General features: G+C 56.7%; 1 protein-coding gene across 1 annotated transcript; it reads right to left on the bottom strand.

Annotated features, from left to right (window-relative positions):
• Positions 1 to 328: 328 nt before the first annotated feature.
• On the bottom strand, positions 329 to 14,941 carry PLEKHN1 (pleckstrin homology domain containing N1). Its single transcript, XM_058818566.1, has 15 exons — positions 14,862 to 14,941; positions 13,615 to 13,714; positions 11,293 to 11,439; positions 10,897 to 10,977; positions 10,638 to 10,725; positions 9,468 to 9,592; positions 8,813 to 8,947; positions 7,735 to 7,815; positions 5,582 to 5,651; positions 4,894 to 5,051; positions 4,134 to 4,328; positions 3,753 to 4,004; positions 2,038 to 2,223; positions 1,766 to 1,814; positions 329 to 489 (listed from the first exon to the last, which is right to left on the bottom strand). Exons 1-15 carry the CDS (start codon positions 14,939 to 14,941, stop codon positions 329 to 331), a joined length of 1,908 nt encoding a protein of 635 aa, XP_058674549.1.
• Positions 14,942 to 18,580: the final 3,639 nt, after the last annotated feature.

Here is an 18,580-nt window from a genome sequence, read left to right as displayed (position 1 = left end):
GATGAGCCCTGCACTGGCAGGAGCGGGCACAGCTCGGGGCTCTGCTGCCCCTGGAGCAGCCTCACACCTGGAACACGGTTTGGGGCAGGGATGAGCCCTGCACTGGCAGGAGCGGGCACAGCTCGGGGCTCTCCTGCCCCAGGAGCAGCCTCACACCTGGAACACGGTTTGGGGCAGGGATGAGCCCTGCACTGGCAGGAGCGGGCACAGCTCGGGGCTCTGCTGCCCCTGGAGCAGCCTCACACCTGGAACACGGTTTGGGGCAGGGATGAGCCCTGCACTGGCAGGAGCGGGCACAGCTCGGGGCTCTGCTGCCCCTGGAGCAGCCTCACACCTGGAACACGTGCGGGCCGCCCGGCTGCGCCTCCTCCGCCTCCCACAGGTTGTCGTAGCTCCGGTCGCTCTGGAAGCTCTGCAGCTCCGCGTAGTCGTGGAACGACGAGGAGTCCCGGCAGGAACAGGCGGCGTCTGCCAGGTCATAGGGGCCGTCTGCGGGAAAACGGGATCGCACAGTTACAATTGTGTGTTTATGGATAATATTTCATTTATATATATATATAAAAATAATTATAAATATTGTGGTAGGACGTGGAGTCCCGGCAGGGGCAGCTGCCATCGGCAGGGTCATAGGGGCCGTCTGCGGGGAGACGGGATTGTGGAGTTCCAATTGTGGGTCTATATATAATTATTTGTTGTATATTACATATAAATATATATATTTATAATAGTAGGAATAATATATTTTATATTTTATATTTTATAGTTTTATTTATATATAAATATAAAATATATATTTATATATTATATATTTTTATATATAAATAAATAAATATATATTTATAATAGTAGGAATAATATATTTATATATATAAAAATAAATAAATATATGATTCCTACTATTATAAATATATATATTTATATGTAAGATACAACATATTTTATATATATATATATATATATATATATATATACACATATATATATATATATATATATATATATATATACATTCAAAAATATGTAATATAATTATAATTATTGCGGTAGGATGTGGAGTCTTGGCAGGGGCAGCTGCCATCGGCCAGGACATAGGTGCCATCTGCAGGGGAACAGGATTCTATATTTATAATTGTGTATTTGTATATAATTACATATACAATTTTAAAATATAAATATAAATATAAATATAAATATAAATATAAATATAAATATAAATATAAATATAAATATAAATATAAATATATAAATAATGTATAAATATATTACTTCTACTATTATAAATATATATATGCAATATATAACCTATAACATATAATTATATATACAAATAAACATTCAAATAAAAATATAATTACAGTTATTGTGGTGGGATTCAGAGTCCTGGCAGAGGCAGATGCCATCTGGGAAATGGAGAGGAATATTTATATTTATAATTCTTTTATATATATTAAAATAATATTTCTATATTTTAGATAGATAATATTTATATATGTCATGTATATAAAGATATAATTATATATAAAGGTATAATATAGAAATGATATAATTTATATATAATAAAATTATATTATTAAATAAATTTATAATAATACTTGATATCTTAGTTTCGCTATTTAATTTAAAAAATTTCTCTCTGGCCTCATGTCAAAGGTGTTGTTCTCTGTTAAAAGTCAGTGTCTGTTAACAGAGAAATTCCAAAATCCTCATTAACCAAGGTGCCAGCGCTGGGGGTGCCAGGGGAGGCAGGGCAGGACGGGGAGCTCACCTGGGGGATGCAGCTCAGCGCCCGGCTGTTCCTGTGGCAGGGAGCACATCTGGGGACAGAGGGACAGCCTGGTGAGCGTGGCTGTGCCAGTCTGGTGAGGGTGGCACAGCTGTGCCAGCCTGGGACCCTGCCCGGCAGGGCATCAGCCTCATCCCTGCTGAGCAGAGGGCCCAGAGCCCTGCAGGGACCCCCCCAGGCAAGATGGGACCCCAGCTTTGTCCCCCTGCACCCCTCAAGTGTCCCCATCACCCCCAGGGCAGTTCCCTGCTCACCTCCCCCAGGTGGGAGCCCTGGGCAGGTGCCCGCAGCTGCAGCCGCCGTGAGGTGCCCGGGGTGCTGTAGGTGGGCACCGTGCAGGGCCCTGGCGGGGGCTGGCAGTGCCACTGCTCCAGGGACAGCTGCTGGGTACCGGGCACTGCCCCCCGGGCTGCTCCTGGCTGCCCCTGGCACTGCAGGAGCTGCAACAAAACCAGAAACAGGGGTTGGATCCTGGCTGTGCAGAGCTGGGAATTGCCCACCTGGTGCTGCCCACCTGGTGCTGCCCACCCTAAATCCAGCCCCAGATTGGATCCTGGCTGTGCAGAGCTGGGAAATGCCCACCTGGGGCTGCCTCCAATGCCCACCTGGTGCTGCCCACCCTAAATCCAGCCCCAGATTGGATCCTGGCTGTGCAGAGCTGGGAAATGCCCACCTGGGGCTGCCTCCAATGCCCACCTGGTGCTGCCCACCCTAAATCCAGCCCCAGATTGGATCCTGGCTGTGCAGAGCTGGGAAATGCCCACCTGGTGCTGCCTCCAATGCCCACCTGGTGCTGCCCAGCCCAGATGCAGCCCTGCTGGCAGCACGCTCAGGCCAAGCAAGGCTTGCTGGTGCTGCCCAGGTGGGACACAGGGGCTCATCCCACTCCATCCCCATCCCACCTCCATGGCCGGGGGGAAGGCAGGAGGGTGGAAGCAGCTCAGGGGGTGCAGGAGGGCAGGGGGAGCCAGGAGGGACCTGGAGGGAAGGGGGTGCCCCCAGGGTGGGGTGACTCAGGAAGCCTTTCCCTATCAGATGCTCAGGAACAGCAACGTGGCCTTTGCAGGCACTCCCTTATCTCAGCTGGGGTTTCTGGGGTGGCCACAGAGCTCTGGCTCTGACTCATCCCCGGTTTCGGGAGCCTGGCTCACATCCCTGTCCCTGCCTCTGTCTGGTGTCTGCTCAGCCCCAAGGCAGGATGGACACGGGACAGGGCACCCACAGCTCATCCCCAAGGGGCTGGAGTGGGGAATGACCCTGCAAATAAAGTCCCAAGTGCTGCTCATCCCTGGGGGAGGACAGGGCTGGCTCCTGGCTGGGCCAGGGAGGGGAATTCCTACAGGAACAGTCACCCAGGGGTTGGGAAAGTGGCAGCACACTGAAAACTGATGGAGACATGCTGGGAAACCCTGGGAAGAGGAGGCTGTGTCCCATTGGGCAATCCCCTCCCACTCATGGGCTGCCTCAGGAGCTGGTGCCCACATGCCAGGGCTCAGGGAGGCATTGCCCCATCTGCATTGCAACCTCCCTCCCACGGCCCCTTTTCCCTTTTCCCATGGCAGGGATTGCACACCTGCTCTGCAGCACCTGCCAGGCCCCGTCCCTGCCAGCAGCACCAGCAGGGAAAGGTGAACCTTGCTCTTCCCAGGCAGGAGGATCCATCCCAATCCCACACCCAGCCCCATCCTACATCCATCCTGATCCTGCATCCATCTCCATCCCACACCCAGCCCCAGCTCCATCTTACAGTCATCCTGATCCCACATCATCCTGATCCCACCTCCATCCCCACCCAGCCCCATTCTCACGTCCATCCCCATCCTGCATCCAGCCCCCATCCCACATCCATCCTGATCCCCCATCGAGCCCCTTCCCACCTCCATTTCCATCCCACATCCATCCCGATCCATCCCCACGCTCATCCATCCCATCCCACCCCCACCCTGATCCCACCTGGCCCGTCCCTCACCGTGCCCGTGTCCAGCGGTGCCAGGGGGTGCTGCTGGGTGCCCTGTGCGCAGTAGGGCTCCTGGTACACGGGGGACAGCAGCTCTGCCCTGGGGTGTTTGGGGACGAGGCGGCAGAGGCTCCTCTCGTGCTCCTGCTCCTGGCTGGGCACCCCGTGCCCGCTGCCCCTGCCCCGGCGGGTCCTGGCGCTGCTCCCCCTGCGCAGCCCCTGCCTGGGCAGCGCTGGGCTGGGCCAGCTGGGCACGGCCAGGCTCTGCAAGGACAGCACGGGGCTGCAGCTGCCTCTGCTCGGCTGGGAATGCACCGGGACATCAGCACCAGGCTGGCTCTGGGGCTCAGGGGATGCCAGGGGCACCCCGGGCTGGCTCTGGGGCTCACTCACGTGCAGAGGCTGGCAGTAGCCGGGGGACAGCGGCTCCTGGAGCAGGCGTCCCTCGGGGCCCAGCGCGAACGGGGGGGCGTCGGGCAGGGAGCCGCTGCTCGCGGTCAGCGCGGTCAGCGCGGTCACTCTGCCCCCGGACGCCCAGGAGCTGGTCTGGCCATCGGAGCTCAGGGATCCCCTCACACTGCTGGGGAACTGCAGGGGACAAGGACAAGGACAGCCCTGGGGACACAGCCCTGGGGACAAGGACAGACCTGGGGACACAGCCCTTGGGGACACAGCCCTGGGGACACAGCCCAGGCAGGAGAAACAGAATATCCCAACTTGGAAGGGACCCACAAGGATGAAGAAGTCCAAAACCCATCCCTGTCCTTGTGCCAGTCACAGGCCATGTCCAGCCTCTGCTTGTGAAGGAATTCAATGTCATTTTTTCCCTGTATAATGCCCTGTATTCATAATTGAAATAATGTAAAATAATATAAAATAAATATTTTATAATAATATAAAATAAATAATAAAACAATAGAAAAATAGTAAAATTAAAAGAATAATAAAATAAATGAAAATAATAATTAAATGAAAATAATAACAAAAATAATTAAAATTAATAAAATGAAAATAATAATAAAATAAATGAAAATAATAATAAAAATAATTATTTCAATACTCCTCAAGGATCAGCAGCTTGCTGGCAGCTTGGAGCAGAGCCACCAGAGTGTCACACAGGTGGGTTCCCACCCCAAACTGCAGCATCCCGTACCTGGCTGGGCTGTGGCAGCCTTGAGCCCACCGAGAAGCTCTCGGAGCCCGACAGGGAGGAGTCGGCGTTTCGGAACTGGGCGGTGTTCAGGCAGTAGAGCCACTCCTGGTAGTCCTGGTAGCTGGCACAGGTCACCCGGATGGAGTTTATCAGTCGGCCTGGAAAACATCCCCACGCTGCTGATTCCCCCCTCTAAAATCCCCGAAAAACATCTCCACTGTTGATTGCCCCCTCAAAAACCCCCCTGCTCCATCCCGCCCTGCATTCCACAGGGTCTGGAGGTGCTGGGAACGCTCTGCCCTGCTGGCAGGACACAGAGCATCCCAAATTTCCCTGGCTGCCCCGCAGGAGGGTGGGCACAGCCCCGAGCCCCCCGTGGCTGTGCCATCCTGCACATCCCAGTGAGGTTCCTGCACATCCCAGTGAGGTTCCTGCACATCCCAGTGAGGTTCCTGCACATCCCAGTGAGGTTCCTGCACTTCCCAGTGAGGTTCCTGCACATCCCAGTGAGGTTCCCTCACCTCCTGCACATCCCAGTGAGGTTCCTGCACATCCCAGTGAGGTTCCTGCACATCCCAGTGAGGTTCCTGCACTTCCCAGTGAGGTTCCTGCTCATCCCAGTGAGGTTCCCTCACATCCCAGTGAGGTTCCTGCTGTCCCCCCTCCCCTCCCCGTGCCAGACACCCACCTTCAATCAGGAAGGAGCTTTTGTCGTTCTCCTCAAACAGCACCTGGATGGCGTTGAGGGGCAGCTCTCCCTGCGGAGACAGAGACAGGGGCAGGGTTGGGACCAGGGTTGGGATCAGGGAGCCAGCAGAGCGCCTGGCCGTGCCATGGGGCACAGCTCTGGGGCACCTGGGCAGCCAAACTGTGCTCCCACAGGGCAAATTCCAGTGAGGTTCCTGCCTCCTGCACAACCCAGTGGGGTTCCTGCTGCCTCCTGCACATCCCAGTGGGGTTCCTGCACATCCCAGTGGGATTTCTGCACATCCCAGTGGGGTTCCTGCACATCCCAGCAGGATTCCTGCCTCCTCCTGCACCTCCCAGTGAGATCCCTGCTGCCTGCTGGTGCTGAGCCACCCTCTGGATAAATTCCCACCTCGGGAATCTCACCAACATCCCACAGATCACCCCAGCATCTCCCCCTCGCTGTTTCCCATCTCTCCCAGGGCCTTTTCCCATCGGAGCATTGGGGTGAGCCCCACCTCAGCCCTTTCCCTGCCCCGCAGCCCTGCAGGGCAGCTCCTGCGGCGGCTGTGGATTTCCAGAGCAGAGCTGCGGGCAGGGGAAGCTCCCGTGCCCCGACACGCCTCTGGAAAAGCAGGTTCCTGTCCCAGGCTGGTGAATCAGCACCGTGGGAAGGGAGCATCCCTGGCAAGGGAACGGGGGCAGGTTTAGGGTTTCAAAAGAGGTGAGCTCATGGGAGAGCCCAGCCCAGGCCCCTTTGCGGGGTGCCCCATTCCCAGGAGATGCAAACAGCACTTTCCCAAAAGCTGGCTGTGCCTGGGGTGTGCCCAGAGCTGCTCTGGGATGGGCAGAGCTCTGCCTGCTCCTGCTCTCCTGAGGGATGCTCTCCCCAGGGATGACAATAGAAATGTTCTGCAGGACGTGGAAAACGCCATCCAGGGATGCTCTGAGATGGGCAGAGCTCTGCCTGCCCCTGGCCCTTCCCAGGGATGGCAATAGGAGCGTTCTGCAGGATGTGGGGCAGGGCCCTGGGGGGTTCACGGGTTCACGGTGCATTTCACAGCCCTGCAGGGCTGTTTGTGCCCGGGGTTTCACGGTGCATTTCACAGCCCTGCAGCCCTGCAGCTCTGCAGCTCTGTTTGTACCCAGGGGGCTCTCAGTGCATTTCACACGCGTGCAGCCCTGCAGGGCTATTTGTGCCCGGGGTTTCATGGTGCATTTCACAGCCTTGCAGCTCTGCAGCCCTGCAGGGCTGTTTGTGCCCGGCTCGGTGACTCAGGGATGCAGCAGAGCAGCAGCTCCAGGGTCACAGACAGGCCACTGCTCCTTCTGGCGCATTTGTTCCAGCACAGGAGGAGCAGAGAGCTCTGGGTGAGCCATCAAACCATGCTGCAGATCACAGGATCACGGGGAGGGAAGGGCAGGGCAGAGAGGCCCTGCAGCACCAGCCATTAACCAGCACAGCCCTGCTCCCGCTCTGCCGTGTCCCCAGGTGCCACCGGGGATGTCACTGCGTGAGTTCAGGGCCATTCTGACTGCTCAGAGCCTCTGCCCGCCTGTGCTGAGGCTGCAGCACTGCTCCCACGGGCAGGCACAGCACAGAGATGCAGGCACAGCACAGATGCTCTGGCATCCCCTGGGATGCTCCCTGTCCTTGCTGAGGCTGCAGCACTGCTCCCACGGGCAGGCCCAGCACAGAGGCTGCTCTGGCATCCCCGGGGACGCTCCCTGTCCCTGCTGTCCCTTCTGCTCCTGCAGAGGGAGAACGGTGCCAGCACTGCACCAGCAGCAGCCAACCCTTCCCTCCCCTCCTGTGCCCTCCTGTGCCCTTCCTGCCCTCCTGTGCCCTTCCCCACAGCCCCAGCTCTGCTGCCAGGCTGCTCCCAGCTGCAAAGTGGCACAGAGATGGGGGGAAAAGCCCCCTGTGCCAGCTGCTGTCTGCAGCAGCTCCCTGCCAGCCCAGCCTCCCTCCTCCTCCTCCTCCTCCCTTGGCAGGCAGCTCTTCCCCCGGGCGGCTGGAGCAGAGCAGGGTGTTTCCCATGGGAAGGGATCCTGCGCCATCCCAGTGCCCGCCCGCTGCCAGCTGGCTCGGGAGGGGTGCCAGGAGCTCGGGAGGGCAGCGGGGAGCAGCAGGGTGCTCCGAGGGGAGCTCACCTTGAAGCACAGGCCGCCGGGCTCCTCGGACACGATCACCAGCGTGGAGGGGTACAGCACCAGCAGCCGCTCGTGCTGCTCCTGGGGAGGCACAAAGGGACAGGGCTGGAGCTCTGGGACAGCCAGGCTCAGAGCAGAGAGCCCTGGGCTCTGTTACCCTGACTGCAGCCTGGGCACGGCTCTGGGAACAGCTGAGCTGAGCTGAGCTGAGCTGGGAAATGGATTTGGGAAGGGCCAGGCTGCTTCCCTGTGCTCAGAGATGGAGTCTGCACCAGTGACTCTGTCCATGGATCCCCCATCCATCCATCCATGGATCCATCCATCATCCATCCATCCATGGATCCATCCATGGATCCATCCATGGATCCATCCATCCAACCATCCATCCATGGACCCATCCATGGATCCATCCATCATCCATCCATCCATCTATCCATCCATCCATCCATCCATCATCCATCCATCCATCCATCCATCCATCATCCATCCATCCATCCATCCATCCATCCATCCATCCATCCATCATCCATCCATCCATCCATCATCCATCCATCCATCCATCCATCCATCCATCCATCCATCCATCATCCATCCATCCATCCATCCATCCATCCATCATCCATCCATCATCCATCCATGGATCCATCCATCCATCCATCATCCATCCATCATCCATCCATCCATCCATCCATCCATCCATCCATCCCCCATCCATCCATCCATCATCCATCCATCCATCCATCCATCCATCCATCCATCCATCCCCCATCCATCCATCATCCATCCATCATCCATCCATCCATCCATCCATCCATCCATCCATCCATCCATCCCCCATCCATCCATCATCCATCCATCATCCATCCATCCATCCATCCCCCATCCATCCATCCATCCATCCATCCATCCATCCATCCATCCATCATCCATCCATCCATCCATCCATCCATCCATCATCCATCCATCCATCCATCCATCCATCATCCATCCATCCATCCATCCATCCATCCATCCATCATCCATCCATCTATCCACCCATCCATCCATGGATCCCTCCATCCCCGGAGCCGTGTCCTACCTGGAAGGGCAGGTGCTGCAGCTTCACCTTGGACAGGCAGAGGATTTCTCCCAGGGATTCCCGCTGGGTTCCCCTCCAGTCCTGCACGGGCAGGTTCTGCACGGACCAGCGCAGCTCCTCCTTGTCCCCGGGGCCCTGGGGACAGACACACGGAGCACCCCTGCCCTCAGCCAGCCCTGCCCCACCTGGGGGCCCCTTTTTGGGGTGGCAGGAGCAGGAGAAGGCAGGTAAATCTGGGCAGGAGGCAGTTTTCCAGCTGGGAGCGGATTGGCACCCTCCACAGCCAGCATCCCTGGGAATGCCTTTCCAAGGGGACATTTGTGTTTGACATGGGGAGGGCATTAAAGCACCCTCAGAGATGGGAGAGACAATTCCTCTCTAAGCTTCAGCCTCCTCCTGCTGATGTTTTGCAAGCTCTGGGTGGTTGCACAAGCACCAAAAGCACGAGAGCCTCTCTGAGGCTGACCCAAGCTGTGACCCCACAGAGGTTGTGCTGCTGGTGGCACCCGTGGGTAGCAGCTCTTCCCCCCAGCACAGTGCCTCTCAGACCCCTCCTGCAAGCTCCTTTTGTAGCCTGTTTTCCCCAGGAAAGCCCCCAAAGGGAATCCCCCCCAGTGTCCCAGCTGGAGCCAGCAGTGGGATATGGGACACCCACCTGGGACAGCAGGGGCAGGGCCAGGCTCCCTCCACAGAGCTGGATCTGCTTCTCCAGGTGGTACAGCCACTGCTTCAGCTCGGCCTTGGACTGGCAGAACACCACCAGCGGGTTCAGCAGGGGCCCTGGGGGCGGGAGAGCCGGGCTGAGCAGAGCAGAGCAGGGCAGGGATGGCAGCTGGCACAGCTGGCACAGCTGGCACAGTGCCCAGCCCTCCTTGGGGGGTGGGGACACCAGGGCTCTGCTGCCACCCCTCCAGCCCCCATGGCACAGCTGGCACACTGGGAGATGGAGCCTGCACCAGTCACTCCATCCATAGATTCTATCCATCCATCCATCCATCCATGGATCCCCATCCATCCATCCATCCATCCATCCATCCATCCATCCATCCATCCATCCATCCCCCCATCCCTCCATCCCCAGCAGTTTGTGGGACAGCTCTGTGTGGGCAGGGACTGTCCCAGGTGCTGCTCCCCCTGTGTTATCTCCCAGTGTCACCCTGGCTCTCCAGATGTGGAACACCAGCACCTTTCTGGCACTGCTGGTTTATTCATTGCCTCCTGAACCCAACCCGTGCCAGCCCAGCTGAGGATGACTCCAGACATCCCCTGCGAGGCAGGGACAGCCCTGCAGTTGCTGATTTCAGCTTGCAGCTCCCACTGGTCCCAGGGCACGAGCCCAGCTCCCACACCTGTGCTGCTGCTCGGGGCAATAAGCACCCTGGCAGGATGCAGGGTGGATGTTGTGATTAATAATTTACCTCCGAGCCCGTATCCAGCCCTGCCTGCTGCAGGCTCACAAGGACCTGCCTCTGTGGGACCTGGAGGTGCCCAGATAAGCCCGGATAAACGGGGGGGACTTTGCCCTTCTCTGGTATCTTTAGCGCCCCAGTTCCTGCATTATTTACAAATAAGGTTTCACTGAGCCTTTGAAGTGTGTCTGGCTTGCAGGAAGTGCAGGGTGAGCAGAGCTGAGCTGGGGAATGGGGGCACTGAGCGACTCCAAACCCATGACAGCAATTTGGTGTGGAGCACCAAATCCACGTGGCTCTGGAGCTCTGGGGCTCTCCTGCTTCCTCCTCCCTTGGTTTCCCTGCCGATGCTGCTCTCGGGGCATTCCCTGGGCACCCAGCTCCTCGCACCAATTCTAAATACAAATTAAACCCACCCGAGATGTGCAGAGCGTGGTCCTGCTGCCCTGGGCTCTGCTCAGCCCCCAGCTCCTGCACCTGCAGCTCCTTCAGAGGCAGCAGCTCCTGGGGAAGGAGGGCAGGGGTTACCTGGGGCTCCATCCTGCAGCACGCTGAGGAACACCCGAATATCCCACGGGTTTCTTCTCTCTCCATTCCAAACCTCAGCAGAAGAGGTTTGTGTGCCCGGCTCCCCCAGCATGGCCACAGAGCCCAGCTGGCCCAGGTGAGCCCTACCTGGTAGGTGAGGCCGTTGGGACCCGAGGACTGGAAGTACAGGTGGGACTGGAACAGCTCCAGGAAGCAGCTGTGGACCTCCTGCAGAAGGGACACCTTGGGGTTAGATCAGGAAACCTCTGGAGTTATCTCAGGACACCTTTGGGGTATCTCAGGACACCTTTGGGTTATCTCAGGACATGTTTGGGGTTATTCAGGACACCTTTGGGGTTATTCAGGACAACCTGTGCTGATGGAAGTGCCCCCGGTGCCCACAGGGATGGGAGCAGGTGGGCACCACATGGCAGTGCCCAGGGAATTCTCCACGCTCCCATTTCCCACAATTTCCCCTCCCTTCCCAGTTTCTCCCCCATCCCTGGGCACAGCAAGCCCCACAAAGAGGCGCCTCAGCTTCACCTGGCAGTGCTGGAACTTCAGCTTGACCTTGGAGTAATAAATCATTTTGCCCAAATCCCTGACAACCATTTTCCTCCGGCCCCTCTTGAACAGGCTGGGGAGCCTCTGGTCCAGGTTCTCCTTCTGGTTCTCCTGCTTCTGGAGGATCTGTGCCGAGGACACAGGGAAGAGCAGGTCAGGGCTGCTGGAAGGGCATTCCCAGAACATCTTCCCAGCAGGATTCCTGGGACAGGGGCCCAGGATGGGCTGTTTGTTGTTGGGTCTCCTTGCCAACGTGCTGGGGCCTGTGAGGAGATCCTGACCTAAAGCTGGGGCTCCTGGGTGGGAAAAGAGGAGGGGCACAGGCACATGTCCCTTCCAGGGCCTGGCTGAATCGGGGTTGCTGTTGTTAGGACATGAATTAACCCCTTCCTGCTGAAATCCTCCTTCCAGCTTCCCAGGTATGGGACAGAATTTAGGGAACAGTAAAAGTCTCACTGGGGCAGCTCAGAGTAGGAAAAATGGTGTTTGTGTCACAAGCGCAGGGCAAAGAAAAATGGAATTTGTGTCACAAACGCAGAGCAAAGAGCAGCTGGTCACGGGTGCAGCAATAACAAAACACAGGATAAGGGCACCGGCAGCACCTGGGAGTGGGGAGAGGGTGAAGTGATAAAATCATGGGCACGGAGATAAGGAGCAGCACAAGCCACAGCTGCTGGGGATGGGGCAGCCAAATTTCCCAGGAATGAACAAGGCTGAGAGGAAAAAGCGGCGTGGGAGCTGGGAATGCAGCAGCACAGTGGGAAAGAGCTTCCAGAGGAGGGAGAGGCAGGGCCTGCACAGCCCCTGGTGTGGCAAGGAACAAATGGGACATTTCCCTCACCCAAAAAGCCCGGGAGGGGTGGCAGGGAGTGCCTGAGGGGATGGAGGTGATGGCAGAGCACAGGAGCTGTGGAAAATCGGGGTCACAGCCCTGAAAGCTGCCCCAAAACCATGGGGATGCCTCAGCCAAGGGGGCCCGGCACTGTCCCTCCCTCTGGGACCCTCCCCAGCCCCTTCGCGGCCATCCCGTTATCCCGGCGATCCTGCACTCCCGGATCCTCCCCAGCCGCCGGTGCCCTGACATGTTCCACCCCATCCTACAGGTAGAACCAGTCACTCATTAACCGCTCCGGCCCCGTGAATCAGCAGCAGCAGCGCAGGGAGAGCTCAGCCCGCAGCAGGAGCCCCGGGGCTGCCGTTCCATGGGAAAAACACCAAATGAGCGGCTCAAAACACCAAAGGAGCAGCCCCTGGGGCACTGGGAGCTCTGGGATCAGGGCAGGGGCTGCTGGGGGGGATCAGGAGGCGCAGGGATGTCACCTGTGCCCGTCCCAGGTGGGCAGCAGTGGCGATGCCATCACCTGTGAGGGTGGCCTGCGCTGGCAGCTCCGCTCTGAGCCGGCCCTGCAGCTGCTGCTGCTGCAGCCAGAAATGCAGCAGGGAGAGGGGCAGAGCCCAGGCAGCCTCCAGGGCACACAGGCAGCTCGTGGCTGAGCCCAGGGTTGGCATCCCCTGTGCCCCAGGTGAGGGTAAAGGATGATTTCCATCCCACACTCCCTGGGCTCCCAGATGGGCATCTCCCAGTGACCTCTGCCAGCATCCCTTCCCCAGCATCCACTGCCTCTGACAGCTCATCCTGCCTCCCCAGGGGAGAATCCGGGGTGGTTTGCGCTGCCTGATCCCTCTGGATCCACCTGATTCCCCGCAATTCCCTCTGCCTGGCACCGCGGCTGTGCCTCAGTTTCCCATTCCCCACATCCCAAAAGCTCCCAAAACTCCTCCCGCACCCCCGGCCCACCCAGCAGGACTCACGGAGCCCTCGGGGGCTGCTGGCTCCCCCCGTGCCCTCCCCAGCAGGGCTGGGAACGGGGCCACGAGGCCACAAGGCTGGGCCGTGCCCGGGGCAGCCCTGCCCTTCCTGATTCCCTTCCCAGGCTCCTGCTAATCCGCTCCTGCTCCGTGGGAATGAATCATCCCACCTGCCAAAGCTCGCTCAGCTTCTCCCTTCCCTCCCAGCCTTCTCCTTTCCCTCCCTGGCAACCCAGGAACAAAAGATCCCAGGGGAAAGGTGTGGGGGAGATGTCCCCACGTCCCCACGTCCCTGCAGCACCCCTGGCTGAGCCAGGTCCCCTCCACACCTGCACAGAGGGCGCATCCCTTCCCAGGGGTCTCGATGGGACCAAGCTGCCGCTGCAGCCCCCAGACCCAAAGCCAGCGTCCCTCCCGAGTTCTGTGCTTGGGGAGGGTGGGGATGAACCCCTGGAGCGGCAGGGAGGGGTTGGAGGTGCTGGACATTCTTGCCTTGGCTGGGATGTACTGCAGGATTTTGTCCGTGCTCGTGTCCCGCTCCTGGCCTCCATCGAGCCCGAAGAAGCTGGGCAGCTTTTTCTTGCCATTTTGTCTACAGGGAAAAAGGGGAAAAAACCTTAAACACACATGGAAACACAGGTCCAGGCTGAGGCATGGTGAATCCTGCCCTGAAATAAGGAAGCCAGGAGGACAAGCATGCAATGTGTCACGGGATTTCGAGTCATCCCACGGATGACAAAGCCTGGGAGAGCTGAAAAGGGACTTTGCCACACTTGTTGAGCTTTTTCCTTCTCTGCTTTTTCACAGGTCTTTGCTCAGCCAAATCTCTGGCTGGGACTTCCTCAGATTGCAGCAGAGACCCAGGATAATCCCCATGGGCGTGGGAAGCTGGGAGTCAGTGGGACAGGAGGGGCCCTGGGGCTTGGCTGCTCCACACAGGGCCCTGGTGTGAGACCCCCAAATACCCCAATGGATCCCCTCTCTTTTACCCCAAATTCCCCAAGAAATCCCCTCTCTTTTACCCCACAGGAGCTCCTCAGGCCCCTCCAGGTTTTTCCCTGATTTCTGGCAGCACAGGGGACAGTTCAGGGTCTCCTTTCCATTAGAAACCCCCAGCCTGGCAGACTTTGGGTGTTTTTGGCACAGTCTGGCAGAGTTTAGGGGTTTTTTGGCACAGCCCTGACGCTGAACCCAACACAGACAGGTTCACGAGGAATCCTCTGGTTCCCTCCAGGGCTCCTTTCCAGCTCTGGCCGTGCTGATGGGAGCAGTGGAAAGCAGGGAAGCTGCAGAGCATTCCCTGCCTGTCCCTATTTTGGGACAGCCACGTACCTGAGTGTGGCCACCCAAATCCCCAAAGGGTTTCACAGACGTTTTCTGCTGCTCCCCCTTGGGTTCACAAACACAAGTCCTACAGCGGGGTGCTGGGATTTGGGGCTTTCTCCCTAAAGCCCGAGCAGCGGGAATGTTGTTTTCCCACAAGTGTGAATAAGAGCTCTCCCAAGTGAAAACAAGGGAATATCGGGTGTTCTGCAGCCTGTCCCGCGGGGGAAGCTCAATTACCCAAACAGAAATGAACCCAGCGGCGCTTCGCCCGTGAATTCCATCCCGGGCACTCGGGGCGAGCCGATCCCGGCTCTGGCAGCGCCCGGCGCCCCCAAACCCACCGGGAATAGGAAATGCCCGCCGGGGAGATCCCGCAGGAGATCCCACACCCCGGAGCCGGTGGGGTTACTCACTCCTTTTTCAGCGAGGGTTTCCTTCGGAAGGAGCTCCTGAAGCCGCCGGGAGCCTGCGGGACACAGGCGATGTTCCCCATGCCGGGAGCGGTGCGGGGTCGGTGCGGGATCAGTGCGGGATCAGTGCGGGATCAGTGCAGGAGCGCTGCGGGATCGCTGGTGCGGGATCGCTGGTGCGGGATCAGTGCGGGATCAGTGCGGGATCAGTGCGGGATCGCCGGTGCGGGATCAGCGCGGGATCGCTGGTGCGGGATCAGTGCGGGATCAGTGCGGTATCGCTGGTGCGGGATCAGTGCGGGATCAGTGCGGTATCGCTGGTGCGGGATCGCCGGTGCGGGATCAGCGCGGGATCGCTGGTGCGGGATCAGTGCGGGATCAGTGCGGTATCGCTGGTGCGGGATCGCCGGTGCGGGATCAGCGCGGGATCGCTGGTGCGGGATCAGTGCGGGATCGCCGCTCCGCGCCCGCCGCTCCGCGCCCGCCGGTGCCCGAGCGAGTGCGAGCGCAGCCCGCAGCCGCTCCTGGCCCTCGGTCCTGCCCTCGCTCCCGCCCCGGGGCTGGGAGGGGCGGGCCCGGTACCTGCGCCGCGCCTGGGAATCCACCCCGAGCACCGGCGGAACGGGGCTGGGGCCGCCCGCAAACCCAGCCCGGAGCGCCGGAGGGAATCCGGCACGGAAACCCAGCCCGGAGCCTTCTCCCAAATGGAATTCGGCTGATAAATCCATCCCGGAGTGTTCTCGCAAAAGGAATTCGGCTGGTAAATCCATCCCAGAGCGTTCTCCCAAATGGAATTCTGCCCAGAAATCCATCCCGGAGCGTTCTCCCAAAAGGAATCCGGCACAGAAACCCGTCCCGGAACTTTTTCCCAAAGAAATTCGGCCGATAAACCCATCCTAGAGCGTTCTCCCAAAATGAATTCTGCCTATAAATCCATCCTGGAGCACCAAAAGGAATTCAGCTCAGAAACCCAGCCCGGAGTGTCTTCCCAAAAGGAATTCAGCCCAGAAACCCCATCCTGGAACTTTTTCCCAAAAGGAATTCGGCTGATTAACCCATCCTGGAGGGTTCTCCCAAAAGGAATTCGGCCCAGAAACCCATCCCGGAGCATTGTCCCAAATGGAGCTCGGCCCAGAAACCCCATCCTAGAGCTTTTTCCCCCAAGGAGTCCGGCCGACAATCCCATCCCAGAGCGTTTTCCCAAGTTTTCCCAAATGGAATTTGGCCGCCGCACCGGCGGAGATAAGGATGCAGGGAGATAAAGTTGGTCGTTGCTGTTTAAGCATTAACAAAAATCCCCGGGGTTGAAGGGTTCCGAAGGGTTCCCCCTTCCCAGCTGGGTTAAAGATATAAAAATAAACGAGGAAAAATATCAAACGGGACATGAACCAAAATCTAGGAGTGGTGTGAAATGGATCAAGGGAGCAAAGAGCAAAAGGAGATGTGCATGAGCAGAAAAAAAAAGAATAAATGCTTTAAAAGGAAGCAAACTGAAGGTTTCTGACTGTGCTGTGAGTGCCTCACTGCATGGAAATATAAACAATAAAACCAAGAAGTTAATGACAAAAGGTAAATGCAGACTCAATATTTCTGTGCTGGAAAAACCCCCCAGGAGTTACAGCGATAAGAAATGAGAAACCCTTTTTATTTTCAGGTGGCTGCTGAGAAGTGAACACAAAATGAATGCTCTGGATCAAAATAGAGAGAGAATTCACATTAGAAAGTTTGAAAGATCTGAACACAAAGGGCTTGAGTCACTGTTGCAATTCAGTCTTGCAGGACCATGGAATTTGCAAAGAAATTGCATAATTTAGCAGGGATATCAGTGTTTCCTTGGGTAAAAACCCACCCCGGTAATTATGGGGTTGCCAGTTGACAGTAATTCCTGGGAAAATGATGTAACAGCTGTGAGGGAGTTGGATTAACTTTGAGAATTACAGGAGGAGAATATAATTAATACAAATCAACACGGGGCTGTGGAAATCACATCTTGTCAAAACAAATTGAACTGATGGCATGTTTGAAAAAAAAAATCAGATTTAGTGAGTACAAATAACAGTGATGTAAGAAACACCATAGAAGATGTGGTGTGACAAATCCACAGGTTACTTTAGGAGGTTTTCCTGGGGAATCTGTTGGGATCAAGCTGGGGTTGGCAGACACCCTCCCATTTGTGTTTTACTCCATCAAAATATTCCCCAAAAGGGATTGCACGGTCAGGCCACACTCACCAGGAGAGAGCAGCTGAGAACGGATGTGCCACAACATTTCTCCCCATTTTTGACCTTTAAAGCAGCTCCTTTGTGCCCAGAACCCATTAACCCTTCCTGGCCCGGCGCAGCAGCAGGACCCCCCTCGGGAGGGCCCCCACCACAGATTCCCTGATTTTCACACAGGGGCTGCTCTGTGCTCAGTGCACAGCTGGGACACAGCCCAGCAGCAGCCCAGCACCTCCTGCCCACGGTCAGCAAACAGCCCCAGCTGTGCTCTGTGCAGAAAATGTGACTCCTCTTGGATCCGTGGCTAACACGGTCAGGCCGTGACCGCGACGTGCTGCTCCTGCAGCTGGATCCAAATCAAACCTCCCAGCTCAGAGCAGGGGCACAAAGTGCAGCTCCTGCTGCTGTCACAGGCCCTGCCCGGCCGCGGGGACAGCAGTGACACCAGCAGGGCTGGCAGGGACGGGGGGCACTGGAGCCACGAGGGGCTGACCTGGAACAGGGGCTGGGCACAGTTCGGGGGATAAAGTGGGGTTTAAAGTAAATAAGGGAAGTTAAAGGCTAGGCAGAGTTAAAGGAAAAAAGTGGAGTTTAAAGTAAATAAGGGAAGTTAAAGGCTAGGCAGAGTTAAAGGAATAAAGCGGGGATTTATTAAAAGGCCTTAAAAGGATACACCTTGGGCAGAACAAGAACCTGGCTGGGGCTACACCCAAAACGGACTCTGAGTCACGAGTTTTCACCCTTTTATAAGTTTTGGTCCATGTCTATATTGGGGTTCACTGTCCAATCCCAGCTCCAGGCTATGCAGTCCCACTCTGCCAGTTTGCTCTCCTTCATTCTCTGCTGTTTGCACTTTTTGAGCCTTTTAGGCCTTTTTGTTGTTTACACTTTTTGAGCCTGAAGCTGCAGCAGCACCCTTGGTTCTGGGGCTGGAAAACGATTGTTCTGTGTGCCTGAGCTGTGAGGAGAACTCGCTAACACTTTATATGGAGTTCAGGGTTGCCCAGCATCCTCTGGGGAAGAGCCTTTCCCTGATGTCCATCCCAAACCCTCCCGACACAGCCTGAACCTCCCCTGCATGCTCAGGAGCAGCCCCAGGAGCCAGGGAAGGGACAGTGAAGGATGCACCAGGCAGGATCCAATATCCAAGAAAATGTCTTTATTGTACACGTTGGCTTCTATTGCTTGTATCCCCTCCCCAGCCCCACGTAGTGCAAAAAATTCAGAGAAAACAGAGTTCCACATAAATAAAGTCGGATAAAGTTACAGAGAAATCAAAGTGACGACGCTCGGACATGGATCTGGACCAGGTGTGCCCAGCAGGGAGGCGCAGGGAGCCCCAAACCAGGGCAGGGGCTCCAGGCTGGCCCTGCTGGGAACGACCCCAGAGCCCGGAGCCCCCCGGTTTGGGGATGCTCCTCTGCTGGGAGTTCAACGAGGAACATCTTGGGCGAGACAGCACGGACGGAAACTAGCAGGGAAGCCACACAAAGTTGTTCTCCT

The sequence above is a fragment of the Ammospiza caudacuta genome, chromosome 22 (assembly GCF_027887145.1).
Source record: "Ammospiza caudacuta isolate bAmmCau1 chromosome 22, bAmmCau1.pri, whole genome shotgun sequence".
NCBI classification, from domain to species: Eukaryota; Metazoa; Chordata; class Aves; order Passeriformes; family Passerellidae; genus Ammospiza; species Ammospiza caudacuta.
This window is presented reverse-complemented; position numbering and strand designations above follow the sequence as displayed.

Excerpts from the sequence above, each read along its gene's own strand:
- PLEKHN1 (XM_058818566.1), bottom strand. The coding sequence starts at position 14,941 with ATGGGGAACATCGCCTGTGTCCCGCAGGCTCCCGGCGGCTTCAGGAGC. Across the intron at positions 7,816-8,812 it reads TGCAGCACCTGCCCTTCCAG|GAGCAGCACGAGCGGCTGCT; the intron begins GTAGGACACGGC and ends GTGCCTCCCCAG. Across the intron at positions 490-1,765 it reads CGCTGAGCTGCATCCCCCAG|ACGGCCCCTATGACCTGGCA; the intron begins GTGAGCTCCCCG and ends GTTTTCCCGCAG.